The following is a 13,404-nucleotide window of genomic DNA, read 5'->3' as shown; positions in this document are numbered from 1 at the left end:
GAGGTTTTTCAGCTTTTGGCTTTTTTAAGATGGTTTTTTTAACGTATAGGGCTGTTTTATGTTGGGGAAGGATGAATCTAGAGGCATGGTGTGTGGGGTAATTATGAAGGTCCATGTGAGTTTGCAGATTTATTTTGTCTACATATAAAATAGTTTCATATAAATAAAATGCAAGCACTGTGAGTATACCTAGGGTCTGGTAGGCTTTACTGGGACTCCAGGTGTGATATGGCCCTAATTGCCTTCTTTTGAGATTTCAGGAGCCTCCCCAGATTATAAAGTCATATATAATATTAGATTCTATTAGAGCATAGTAGACCATTTTTGCCGCTTCCAGAATGCCAGCCCATTTAATGGTTTAACAACACAGACATCAGTGTTGATTTTATTGCAGACTTTATTTACATAGTCTGCCTATGTGAGTCCTTTGTCTAGAGTTATTCCTAGCAACTTCATCTGATCAGCAACTGTTATTTTAGAGATACTAGTGGTTTCCCCTGGTGATTTATTGTTAGCTCATTTTTTTTAATGCAGGTTATGGCTTTTTGTAGAAGTCTAACAGACATCATGACAAATGATATTGTAGAAATGCAACAGGTATCATGGCAAATGACATCATATAATTATTGAGATGAGTCATTTCTTAAAAGGAGAGTCGTATCGTCTGCATACATTATGCTTCTGGTACTGTAGTTTATAGTTAAAACTGGGAAGTCGTTGGTTGACAAAATTAATAGAGTGGTTCTCAGCACGGATCCCTGACGAATTCCTCTTATGACTCGTTGAGGATCTGATCTGAACGTGCTAGTGAGGTCAAATGTAATATGTTGGATTTCTACAACTTGGAATCTCCCTTTTAGGTAAATGGAAAATTGTTTGTTTTCTAAACCTCTTACTCCCAAAGTTGTAAAGATTTGGTGATGTTCTAAATAGTCGAAAGGATTATGATGGCAGAAGTAGTTGATTTTCTCTTTTTTATCCATACTAACAGTCAATAATTAAAGCCTGTTGTTTGAGGTAGATCATTAATCTTTTAAAACTATTTTTTCAATAATTTTTAAAAATTCTGAAATTAAAGATATGGGTCTTTAATCATTTGGGTCTGTTTTTGGTCCTTTTTTGCATGGAGTCATGTTTATTATTATGCCTAATTTGCTATTATTAAGGACCCTCTAGGAGTTTATTGAAATCATGTCTTAGTCCGTCTGTCCATACGATTTCTTGATAGAAAGGTCCTAAGAAATTTAAAACTACTTGGATGGGTTCGTCTTGGTCCAAGGAAGAATCTTTATTGGTTTTTTGCTCAAAAAGACAAAGCTAGTCCGTCTGCTGATCTGACTGTCCCACTTTGCGGTAACTCTTGATAGATAGATCATAGAGACTTAGAACTTGAGACATTCTTCTTTTTCAAATTGTTTATTTATTAACGTGTTTTTCCAACTTCTTTCATTCCAGTTATACATTTAAGCTATATCTACAATCACAAACAAATTCAAGTGGTTCTTGAGAATTCAATTTCCTGAGAAAAGGGAACATGTGTCTTGAAAAATTGAGTCTTCGGAAAATCGTAAAAACAGAGAACAATTGAGTTTTACTAAAATAAACAACATAATTTTTATTTTGATCCAGTCCTGTTGCATATTATGATTCATCGCCCTCTTCCTCTTTAAATTTGTCTTTTATCTTCCTTTTTAGAAGATGTTTGTTCTGTGTGACCTTTTCCTCGAGATTATCCAGCGTTATTTTTGCATTTCTTATTCGCATCTGGCCGAGTTTTTTCATGGTACAAATCAGAAGATTGCCAGGTCTTAGGCCACGGTTTAAAAATACTTGCAGGTCTCTACTTCTCCATTATGAAAACTACACACTGTCATATTTACTCCAAGTCTTAGTGCCCTTAGCCCCTCAAATGGTGTTTTTGAATGTAAACCCAAATTACATTATTGAACGATCCATTCGGGATCTGGATATCCCGTTAAACATTTCTCTAATTACACAAGAGAGAGTATAAATTATGCAGAATACACTACTGATAGCATTATAAGAAAACTATTATTGTGCAATAGTAAAACTACCATCTGTGGTGTTTGAAGGGGAGATGATTCTAATTTCAGCAATTACACAATTGGCGTAGTCATATAAAAGTAGTTTTAGCATAGCTTTTGCAATCAAATAAGATTTACCTGTTACGCACAGCTGCAAATAGGAAATACCAGGCTACACAACAGCAAGAAAAACATTTTTGTAAGTAAAATGATCTCATTTACAAAGTTGTTGTAAAAGAAAATTAAAAGTTAATATGGTCTCAATAGATTCATGTTTTAATTGCGCCTTCCATAAATTTCACTGCAACCGTTGTGCAGTAATGAATTGGAATAAGCGATACTACAGGGGTTATCAGACGACGCGAAAAAACAAATTTAATTATTCCTTTATCAAGTTAATGCATGTTGTTTAAACGTATAAACTAAAGTGATTCCTACGAAAGTAGCAATACAATTAATAATACTAACCAATGTTACAATCATATTAAAATAATTACAAACTTTATAACTACTAAGTAATGAAAATAGTCTAATATGCAAAAATAAAACAAGACAACGACCGAAACAATATGTGTAATAATACTATTCAAACTCAAACATAAAATTGTTCCACTTAAAGAAACGATACAGTTTAATTACAACAATTTATTGTTATTACGAATCAAATAAATGATGTAATTTAATTCAAAAACGTAGGTAAACTATCAATAGTTTAGTATCCAAAATGTTTTTAGAAATGGATGAAAAGCCCTGACAGGCGGAGAGCGTATTTCTTCACCTACTTCACTCATGAGCCCCATACAGTAGCATGCATCCAAACGCTATTTGTTTCTGTTTTTGTAAATTTTATTTTCTTGGATCATTCAAACGACAAAAAAAGTTTCATATGTTTTCTGAATACACTATAAAACCATCGAAAATTAAAAAGCGATTGGATACGAATTAATTTCGCATTAATTACTAATCTCCCACAATTTTACGACTTAAAAAATGGCGTAAAAGTGTAAGAGGTTTAGCATTGTTCTTATGAAGCTGCAATCAATATGGCCGCCAATACAGTTGGCTCGTTAAACACGTTTGTCTAAATACATCATAATTATAAAAATATTCATTCCCAGTATAGCAATCGTATGTTTGGACGTGTGATCAGATATCCTAGGTGTTTGGAGGTGCCTGGACATCGTTTGCAACATAAAAAAACAAGCATTGACCTGCAAGTAGAAATATCATTAGACTTCTTTTAGTTGTAGATGCGAAAATAATGACAGGTGCTCTGTGTTCTGACATGACCAGGCACAACTGACAGTTATTCTTAATTTTTAGTTCACTGTGGACGCTAAACGATTTGAAAGGTACCAACAATTATTTTTCGAGAACAGTTTTTAAGGTTCATTTATAAACCATAAGGATAAGAATGTATCAGAATTAGCACATCGAGAACTATGACATTGTACGCATCGACCTCAAATATTGACGAATTTAAATCAAATTAACCCTCTTTTACTTTTTCTGTGTTTGATTTTAGATTTGTTGGGTACAATTTTACTGCTGTGACTGTAGATTTAGATGCGTGGCTTTTAATTAGTTTTTAGTCTACACGTAATTAATTGTGTGTTTGTTGAAGAAGAGGGGTGATACTGCTGTTCGAAACGTCGTTTTTCCTTAGCAATATCAAACATACGGTTAAAGTTCAGTAATTACAGGAAATTAGTAAAATATACGGTACTAGTAATTAGTAAATATAATTGCACATAATAGATAATTTATTTGTAATTATGTTTCTACATTTTTAGAGATGCGCATAGAGGAATTCGTTATTAGTGCTAACACTGAAATTTACTGTAGGTAACTTTTGTTGAGTTCAACGTGATTGTCACATGAAGTCAAACATATTAATATTACAACACAATGTAATTCTAAAAGGTCCATTAGGTTATGTATCAAAGAAAACCTTTGAATATTACATTGCCATGATAAAAGTCCACAGTACTTCCAGCTGCAGACTTTACTACGGAAATATTACTCAACACTTTACCTCTCTGTTAGCACAAAATCCATCAGAGCGACGATGAGTAAGTTATATTCAAGGTAAGTCACCGTAGCTAATGTGGCAAGAAGTGCAGAAGCACGCTCACTGCAACATGAGACATGAGTGTTACATTCGCAAATTTCTATACATTGTTTCTATTATTTGATTTTCACAGAGGCCAAACTTCAGCAGGAATTAAAGATGTGGGATTAAAGATCTGGACAAACATTCAACCAATTTCTCTCCTGAGACATTAAAGAATAGATCAGTATTATTAAAAATATGCTACCGAAGTCAATGAATATGTTTTCCAAAGCCTGCACGATTTCAAACCCATTGCAAATAGTTATACATGTTTAAAAGTATTTTAAGACGAGATAGAAGTACGTCACACAATGTGTCGCGTAACAGGCTTTGCTGAGGTTGTATGCAAACTACAGCTCATTCCAGCCATAAAGATATTTTTACTTCCTCTTCGCAAAAGAGAAACTGAGACAACCTACTGAGCCATAGCATTCAATGATGCTTAGCTAAAATCCATGGTTGGACATGCACAATTATAGAACTCTTCATTCTTGTCTATGGAGAAATGTTTCACAGAAAGTTCAAAATTAACAGATGAAATCTATATCTTGCCACATAATGCAATCCCATCGTTGTTCAATAAATTAGGTTACATAGTTATTACGTTACATACTTGAACATAATTGCATTGGGTCTGGGACTCCAAGGAAATCAAGTCCTCTTAGTCTGCTAAATCAGTAATACTGATTCAAATAGTCCATACTGAATCAAATTCAGCAATACTCTAAATGGACCCAAAACTGTGAAATACTTCACCTACCATTTATGTGGTAGTTCTCCACCGTCTCCGCGTAAAATTTCGAACCAAAACAACCGATTCTCATTCGATTCAGTACGGTAATGACTTTACAAGATTTGCAGTCTGTCATGGTTCAGATCAATGATGGTGGAATTGTGAGAGGTGATTTACATTTGCTCACTGTGGTGCGGAAAAGCCAGAAGCCACTATCTGCTCCAACACCACTTTATCAAGAAGAAAACTATGACGATGAGTAAAGATGAATACAAACAATTTTCAAACGCTATTGAGATTTCAGAAAAACCCTCCTTACACAGTCAACATGTCAGTGAATATATTCATCCTCCTTCTGTGGTCATAGTGGCATACTTAAGACCTCGCCAGTAAGGCTTTATTCTTCAGAGACAGATATTTGTGGGTAATTACCACTCTTAAGGTAAAAGTAACCGTATATTTCTTAGGTCTTCTTAACATCACCCGTCGTAGCAATTGATCAAGGATGGTTGGAAAGCTTTTGATTCTTGATTTGGATTTTCTGAAAACATAGATTTTGCATACGAGAGAAGAATACCCACACACACTCGGGCCAAAGAAAATCGGTAACAACAGGTCACCATGATCAGGCCTTATAACACGGTCCAAGCAATACTATCTTAACGGCCTCTTCAAACATTAAACTCCACTCTTAGAAGTTTCAAACTGACATTGTTAGTACAACCATTATCAAAGCAACGCTGACTCCAATAGATTACTTGAAGATTTAAGACATTTCCTGAAGGCGAAAAGCTTAGAAGTAGGGAATGCCTGAATACTCTTGGAGTGTAATAATGGGCCGAGAACTCGACTGGTCGAATTGAATTTGGACTTTTCATCTATAAAAGTAAAAGTACTAACAAAAAACTGTAAGGATAATGATCAGACCGAGCCAAGAACAGGGTTGAATAAAACGCGTATTTTGGAAAAACACCATTATGTTCAGACGAAAGAGAGATCTTGCTGGGGGAACCTTCTCAATAGCCACTTCTTCTTAATCCAACTTCTTTGTGGCACCACCAAACCTTCTGGAACAGGTTGTGATCCTGGCCAACAAAGTGATCCTAATGTCATCATTAACCCCGTCTCTATTAAAATTACCAAGAAACTTTCTCGAAGAATTCATATCTTTTCTATTTGACTTTTAGAGGTATCGTCGGTTGACACCCAAAATTGTGTGGACAGAAGGAATACTTTTCTGAATCCAGTTAGTAACATGAACTCCGTAAAAAGACTTTTCAAGATACCTTGTTTACTCCAAAGTATTGTTAGCAAACCAGGATAGCAAAACGTATAAAAGTTGTAAATAGAGTTTTAGTATAAGGGGGGCAAAGTAAAGAGATATAAAAAACAAATCTTTTTAGAGACTAGACATTCTGAAATTCCACAGACGTCTTGTCTTCCGTTGTACCGGAAGTCTTGTCCAAAGCACCGGAAGTTTCTGACTGAGGTATCCAAGTAGGGTGATGACATTCCTACTGTTAACCAACTATTATTGTTCCTACATTTTGTCACGACATTACGCTACAATCAGAGCAATAAAGATAACACACTCTACACAACTGTTGAGATGCAGACCGGAGTGAGAGTGGTACAGTACAGATCGGCATGGCGGTATCGCGGTGTTGTGTGCGGATAGGGATGTTTGTAGATGAGCTGCTGGGTCGCTGTTATCGCTGCTGCCGCTGCTGCTCCCACCGCTGCTATCAGCACTGCTGCTGCTGCTGTCATCCTGAGCGAGCAGATAGCGAACCTAACGTTTACGTGCTTGTACAACGTGAGTTAAAAGATACGGTTATCACTTCTCAAAATGTATCAATAAGCATTAACTGCATGTGTATTAATGTAAGTGTAGAAAATATTGAATGATTTTGCAGAACTTTAACTTGGAAGGTTTTTTCACTAAACGGTGTTTCAATGATTTGTATTTTAATCTGTCGAGAAGCACACAGTTAGCTGTGAAGTGGGGATTTAGATAACACAACAGATGTTAGTGAAATGAAAAGTGATTTATTTAATGTTTAAATTAGCAAAGTTTCAACACTCGTTTCTTTAATTTTTATAATCAGTGTCTTTTGGATTTTTTTTATTTAATTGGTCTGTTTTCATCCATAGCCTCATTATGAAGTATCAATAAAAGTGAAGTCTGAGATAAAAGTGGAGATAACAATGCTTTTGTTGTGTCTGAAGTAAATAAATAGTAACATAACCTGAAAAATGCCTTTGCTTTGAATGCTAGACATACTATTTCGCCGTCTTTATATTCTTTAAACTTTCTTAGAAGGTCGCTTTGTTTGTATTTATCGATTGGATCAGAATTAGGTAAATTATTACACTATTACAGAATCGTCTTTGCCTTTAGATAAAAATTAAGTCTAGTCAAGTAAATGTAAATGCTAATTTATTTTTTTACTCAAAGCGTTATTTTAAAACAAGGTAGTACGCCACACCACGAGTCACTTAATAGGTTCACTGAAGTTGAATGCGGAATTTCACATCAATAGAGCATTTCATTATTGACAGATAAAATGGCAAGCATACGGAAATGTAATGTTTACATCCTTCGGCACACAAAATAGATGTGTCAGTCTATTGAGTGACAAGCTTCAATGACGTACAACCAAATTCCATGATTGGACATCCAGTGGCATGTAATTTATTCTTGTGGATGTAGAAATAAAGTTTCACTCAGATTTACGAAGTCTACGATATAATTCTTTCTCGAGATATCTTGCCATAAGATAAATTCACATGTGTTTATTAAATTGCGTTTCAGAGTTAAAAATAACATTATATGGTGTATGTTTTGAAATATTAGGCTAAATATTGTGTTATTATGCCGCATGTTAAATCGTCAATAACTGTACTGGTTTGTTTACAATTTTTTTTTATTCTGCTGTTTCCTCTTTGCCATCATGGATACCCATAACAGTAATGTAAATATATTCACTAACGCTCAGCCACATCCTATGGAGTTACATGCACCATAATCGAACTCAGTGTTCTTTATATAGAAATGAAGCTTCGTACATAATTTCAAGTACGTAGATCAGTTTTCGAGATATCGTGCGGACAGACAGACAGAAAAAAAATTGTTCAGGCCCACGAGCGATAGGCTTCACTAACGCTCAGCTTGCATTTATAAAAATACAGTACAACATATGGAGCTATCAAACACAAAAGCGGTTTTAAGAAAACGATATGTGGTTAACTTATGATTTAAAACTTAGAACATAAGGAAATGACTCAGCATTTTAGCTACAGTGTGGTGAGACAACTTGAGCAGGACATATACTACACTTACTATGAGAAAGACGGAACGAGTTTTACACATAATTCTAATGACCTTCCTTCATTGAATGAAGAAAACACTGGCAGAGATTCCCGATTATCCAAGGGCCTATTAGATATAGGTACTCTAAAATACATAGAAATCTTCAAGAGTTAATGAATTTTGAACCAAAATAATCTTTACACAATTTGGTCTGTTCAGAATCTTGGCCTCTATAGATACTGTAATCCATACATAGCATATACAAATTTTTGGATCTGTGATTTGTCAATCATGAGTTCGAAAAGATCGGAAGACTTCTTGGAGAGAAAAAGGTGATAAAATTAATTTGATTTTGAAAGGCAAAGATCTTCAAATCCTTAGATACATAAACACTGATCCTAAGTATTTTTTTATCATTTTAAACAAGCAGTTGAGGATACCCGCAATTGTACTCAGTCTTCAAAGGACATTTGCGCTTACTTCCGGTGTGATAGGAATTTCAGAAGGGTAAAGTTGGTGTTAGAGGCCTTCTCCTGTACAGTCATAGAGAGCAAGTTGATGATGCATAGCCGCTGCCTATGTTTTTTCAACCCCGACCAGTTAAAGCCTATCTTTTCTTCTTCTTAAATGGCAGATAAAGTCTTTTGCAAAAATTAGAAGCCGAGCAAAACGGAGACCGCTTGAATCGTGAATGGTTAAGAAGGCTACTTACTGTATAGGCCATTGCAGTGTAGGCTACTGCAGTATAGGCTATGCCAGGCCTATAGGCCACTTATAGGCTATAACAGAAAGTGACTTTATTTTTTAAGGTATATTGGAGAAATACAGGCTTTTGCAGGGTTACGATGATTATGTTTATGAGTTACATAATCATATATTTAAGTGCAGTATTTGTTAGGCTCTATTGTTAAAATATACAGCTTCGACGATACTCTTAGCCGATTTCGTGTTATTAGATAACGAACTGAAGGTACTTTGTATTGAACTAATTGTCATTGTATACATAGGTAAACGGACTGTAGGTCCACGTCGTAAAACTGCCGGAAGCATTTCTTACCTACTTCTTAAGGGGCGGACAGTGGGTCCCAGGCCGGGACCGTGGACCCTACTGTCCGACTCACGGGTTTCTTTTGACGAGGGTTTGACAGGGGATCGCCGTACTCACTCTACTGTCCTTGAACGAATGTTTCGAGAGCTATACTCTGTATCTTTTAACTATTATTCATTAGGCTACTGTGTTTTTACTAGTTCTCTCTAACTAGCTGCAGTATACAGCTACAGAAAGAATGAAATAAAAAGCTAAATGCATAAATGAAAGTAAGGTTTATTTTCTTAAGTATATTGTTAAGTAATAAACCATTTATAACTTAAGAATTGCTGTAAACGATTATAATGGTCTTTTAAAACAACTATTAAAGTATCGTAAAATGCACGGAACATCAGGTAATTAGAACAAGAATTTTATATAATACGAGTCTGTTAAACTGTTCTGTTTAAATGTTATTTTATGATAGCACAATCATATGTGTAATAATTTTACCATTATTTTCAATTTATTTATATTTGGTGTTGAAAGCATAGAATTAGCTTGATAGTAACCACTACTTATTTGACCTTTTATGCAACCATTGTTGAACACATAGTAAGAAAAATATTCAGATAAGAAAATTAAAAGTTATGGTAATAAAAATCTACTTTTAATTGTACACTTTAGCAAATATTAAGTATGAAGTGTTTGGTGAGTACTGTACAGCTGATATCAAAGAAGCATTTACTATAAAACTTTTACTATAGCCTAAATTTAAAGACTGTTCTAAAACGCAAACTTGATCGAGCAAACAAAGTAAGTAAGCGAACTAAGGCACAAAATATATTAAGCCAGGAATAAATTACAATCACTATAAGTATACACTTTTAGACATATTTCCTGGATCGTAGGAACAAAGAAATCTCAACGTTGGTGTCGGAAATTATAAACTATGCGAACCCAGAAGTGCTCATACGACAGCCATCTAAATTGTGTAAGAAACCACAGGGAACTACTAGTTTTAACATGAATTGTAATCGTGACCTTTCAACACTTTTACATGTTTTGTATTTTTTATTAACTAAGATGTTCCAAATTTTTACGGGTTTGATTTATTTTAAAGAGGAATAAAACTAATAGGGTTTAAGAAGCTATTTAAATAGTTTATTGTGGCCGAAGTCGCTGGTAACTTGCTAGTAACTGTAAAAATATTATATACTGTGTTTCCGGGATTTGAACGAACTTAAAATTATGTCGTAGCGGCATATAGCCATGAATAGCAACTGTAAGTTTGAATGGAACTTAAAAATCTCTTGTGTCCGGTGCAAGTTACGTTTATTTTATACGTCAATGCTTAAAGGACTTCCTTCTTTAGAAATTAATTTCCTTTAAGGTGGATCTAATGTCCACATAAAACAATTTTCCCATGTAATATGAAAGGGGCATGTTATCTCACCTATGTTTCATCAACTAAAATATAATAGGTCCTTTAAATACTGTCCTCGCTGTAAATGTAACAATTACAATTGTTTAAATCCAAAATTTGCTAAAATATGATGTCAGTTTCGTAAGATAATACTTGAATTGTCATAAATGTTTGTGGTTTAGAACTTATATTATGACAAGATTAAACATGTCCTAGCAAAACCGTGAATACCAAATAACATAGCAATTCACTGAGCAGAACATGTTACATAAAATAGGTATACAGGTGTTTTTTTTATCAGCTAGGTTTCTAACTTTTGTAAATGTACAGTTTAACTTAAAATAGAGATATAATATTTATTTTAAGACTAACATATAAATCTTTAGCGCTAAAACAATAATAAAACACAAAAAGATGCAATAAATTTCATGTTTATAACATTTCTGTTGAAAAAATATTATTTTATTGTTAATCGTCCTCCTTTTAAAATTGTACTATGGATATAAATACATATATGAGTAATATACGTTGTTTTAATTTATCACCTATCTGGACTTTGGGCAAATAGTCCCACTTATTAAATTTGTATAAGTTATTGTTTTCTTCAATAAGAGTAATCCGTCGGTAATGTAATTTTCTTCTATAATTTAAGCTCAAATTGTAAGTCGAAAAGTTAACTTACATTTTAGGTTATTAATCTAGCGTTACTATCCAATTCAGCATTTACTTGTAAATTGTAATTAATCATGTATTGGTTAATTAAAAAATTAGAATTGTTAATATGAGATCATAATTAGTTTTCATAACCTTTTGTAAAATTGTCCATACTGCAAGTTGTTTTTTAATAAACATAAAGTTCCTTGTTAGTACAAATAATCAACAAATTTTCCCTAATTGAGTTATACCTATTTTAAAAGATTAATTTTTAATAACGCCTTACCTCCTGATACGTGTTAGTACTCGTATATACTCGCAATCTTTTGTGTAAGCTAATATGTCGCTGAAGACAATAGAGGAAATTTTGGTTTATAGGCCAAGAGCCACTATTTAAGGTAATACAATATTTTACCAATTTATAGTTATATATTTAAAGTAATTTGATTACAATTATAAATGTGATATATTAAAATATGATCTAAAGTGTAGTTTTAATTAATAACAGTAATAATAAAACAAATCAACTATCCATTTCAATTAACGTGTTGCCTACTATGAGTGACGTGTCTATTCGCATATACCGTATTACACTAAAGATGGACCAAGATAAGGTATAATTATTAACAAACTGACTGTAGATGTTTATCATTCATTAGGATATTGTCGAATTACTCAGATAGTAATGTAGTGATGTATGGAATTTGTTCAAATTTAATCCCAATTAGCAACCCACTTCATATGTAATACCTTGAGTTTTGGTTTGAGTAAGCTTTTATATTTACTGCCTAAGCAGTACGCTGTGCGTGTGTAGTGGAAGTATCACTCACATTCTTCCACAGAATGAAAATTAAGCGCAGGTAGAAAAGTTATTTCACGGCCAGGTCAGTTTTGAAAAGTAGGATAGTTAGTCCACGCCGGGACACCTGTGGACTAACTGTCCTACCCTGCAGAAAAGTGACGTCAGCCACCCTCGTCAAAACTAGGCGTGGACCTACAGTCCCTACAATCGTATACATATTTAAATGCATTTCTTATTAGTTATGGACTGTTAGTAATTATTTATATTACACTAAATATATGTTAATAGTACTTAAACTTTGTGCATTGCTTGCCACGCCTTAATTAATTTGAAGCTAATTAAATTGTCCCAATATGATTAACTGTTCATCTGTAATTCAATTATTCAATAAACATTATGAGAGGATAATTTTGCTAACAATCCCCATGCTTTGTAAAGGATAAAAATTCCATTCACGACATTCTAGATTTCCTCTCAAAAGAATTTAATTGATTTGGAAATATAGGACAATATTACTAGTAATAAAGATAAACAACAGACTGTTAAAAACTACATTAATTATAATGTAGATGGTAATTTTTTAGTTATTCTCCAGGGAAGAAGGTGTGGTTAGTTTCATGTTTATTTCTAAACAATTGAAATTAAAGTAGTCACTTAACTCTGGCTTTATAATTGCCCATGTATCATATAAGAATGTATGACTCATGTAGACTTCTGAATCAGCATGATTCAACACTTCTTAAGAATACCGAACACTACATTTGAGATTGTATTGTGATATGTACGACGTTACTATCACGTTCCCATCTAAAATGTCTAATAATGCTTTTTCCTAGTGCCTTTAGTAATACTGATTTTGACCAAACCCAAGTAAAAGATATTTTGTTTTTTAAATTATATTTGTCAATCATTAAATTTTCTAGCCCTTTCGCAAGTTTTACTCACTTGGGACAAGAAGCTGAGGCACCCTTTATTACACTTATTCCTAATAAGAGCATTCAGCATTATGAGTCAGGTTGAGGTTGAGAGTTAAGTCCGCCTTCTGTCAATATTCCATGGGGTCACTATCAGGGACGTTACCTTGTAAGAAGAGGAGGTCGGCTCTCCCCCAGGCTTTCTAGTCAAAGCGGAATAAAGGTTCAAATCCTTTCTGAGCAGATTTTTTCAATATTGTCTAACACCGGATAGATGGACGCTCTCAAAACTCTGCTTGGTACGTAACCCACATACCTGTAGATCTACAGTACTACGAGAGGGTAGGCAGATTAACGCTTAAAAGCTTATGAATGAA

At 33.9% G+C, this 13,404-nt stretch overlaps 1 protein-coding gene across 1 annotated transcript in view; it reads left to right on the top strand.

Moving 5' to 3' along the window:
* The first annotated feature begins 6,519 nt into the window (after window positions 1-6,519).
* LOC124364300 (annulin-like) overlaps window positions 6,520-13,404 on the top strand; it is a 53,124-nt gene continuing 46,239 nt past the window's right edge. The window contains exon 1 of the mRNA XM_046819669.1: window positions 6,520-6,707. Within this exon, the coding sequence (XP_046675625.1) occupies window positions 6,539-6,707 (169 nt within the window). The 5' untranslated portion in view covers window positions 6,520-6,538. The remainder of the gene's footprint in view (window positions 6,708-13,404) is intronic.

The sequence above is a fragment of the Homalodisca vitripennis genome, chromosome 6 (assembly GCF_021130785.1).
Source record: "Homalodisca vitripennis isolate AUS2020 chromosome 6, UT_GWSS_2.1, whole genome shotgun sequence".
Classification (NCBI taxonomy): domain Eukaryota; kingdom Metazoa; phylum Arthropoda; class Insecta; order Hemiptera; family Cicadellidae; genus Homalodisca; species Homalodisca vitripennis.
The sequence above is the reverse complement of the archived record's forward strand: the minus strand, read 5'-3'. Positions and strand labels throughout refer to the sequence as shown.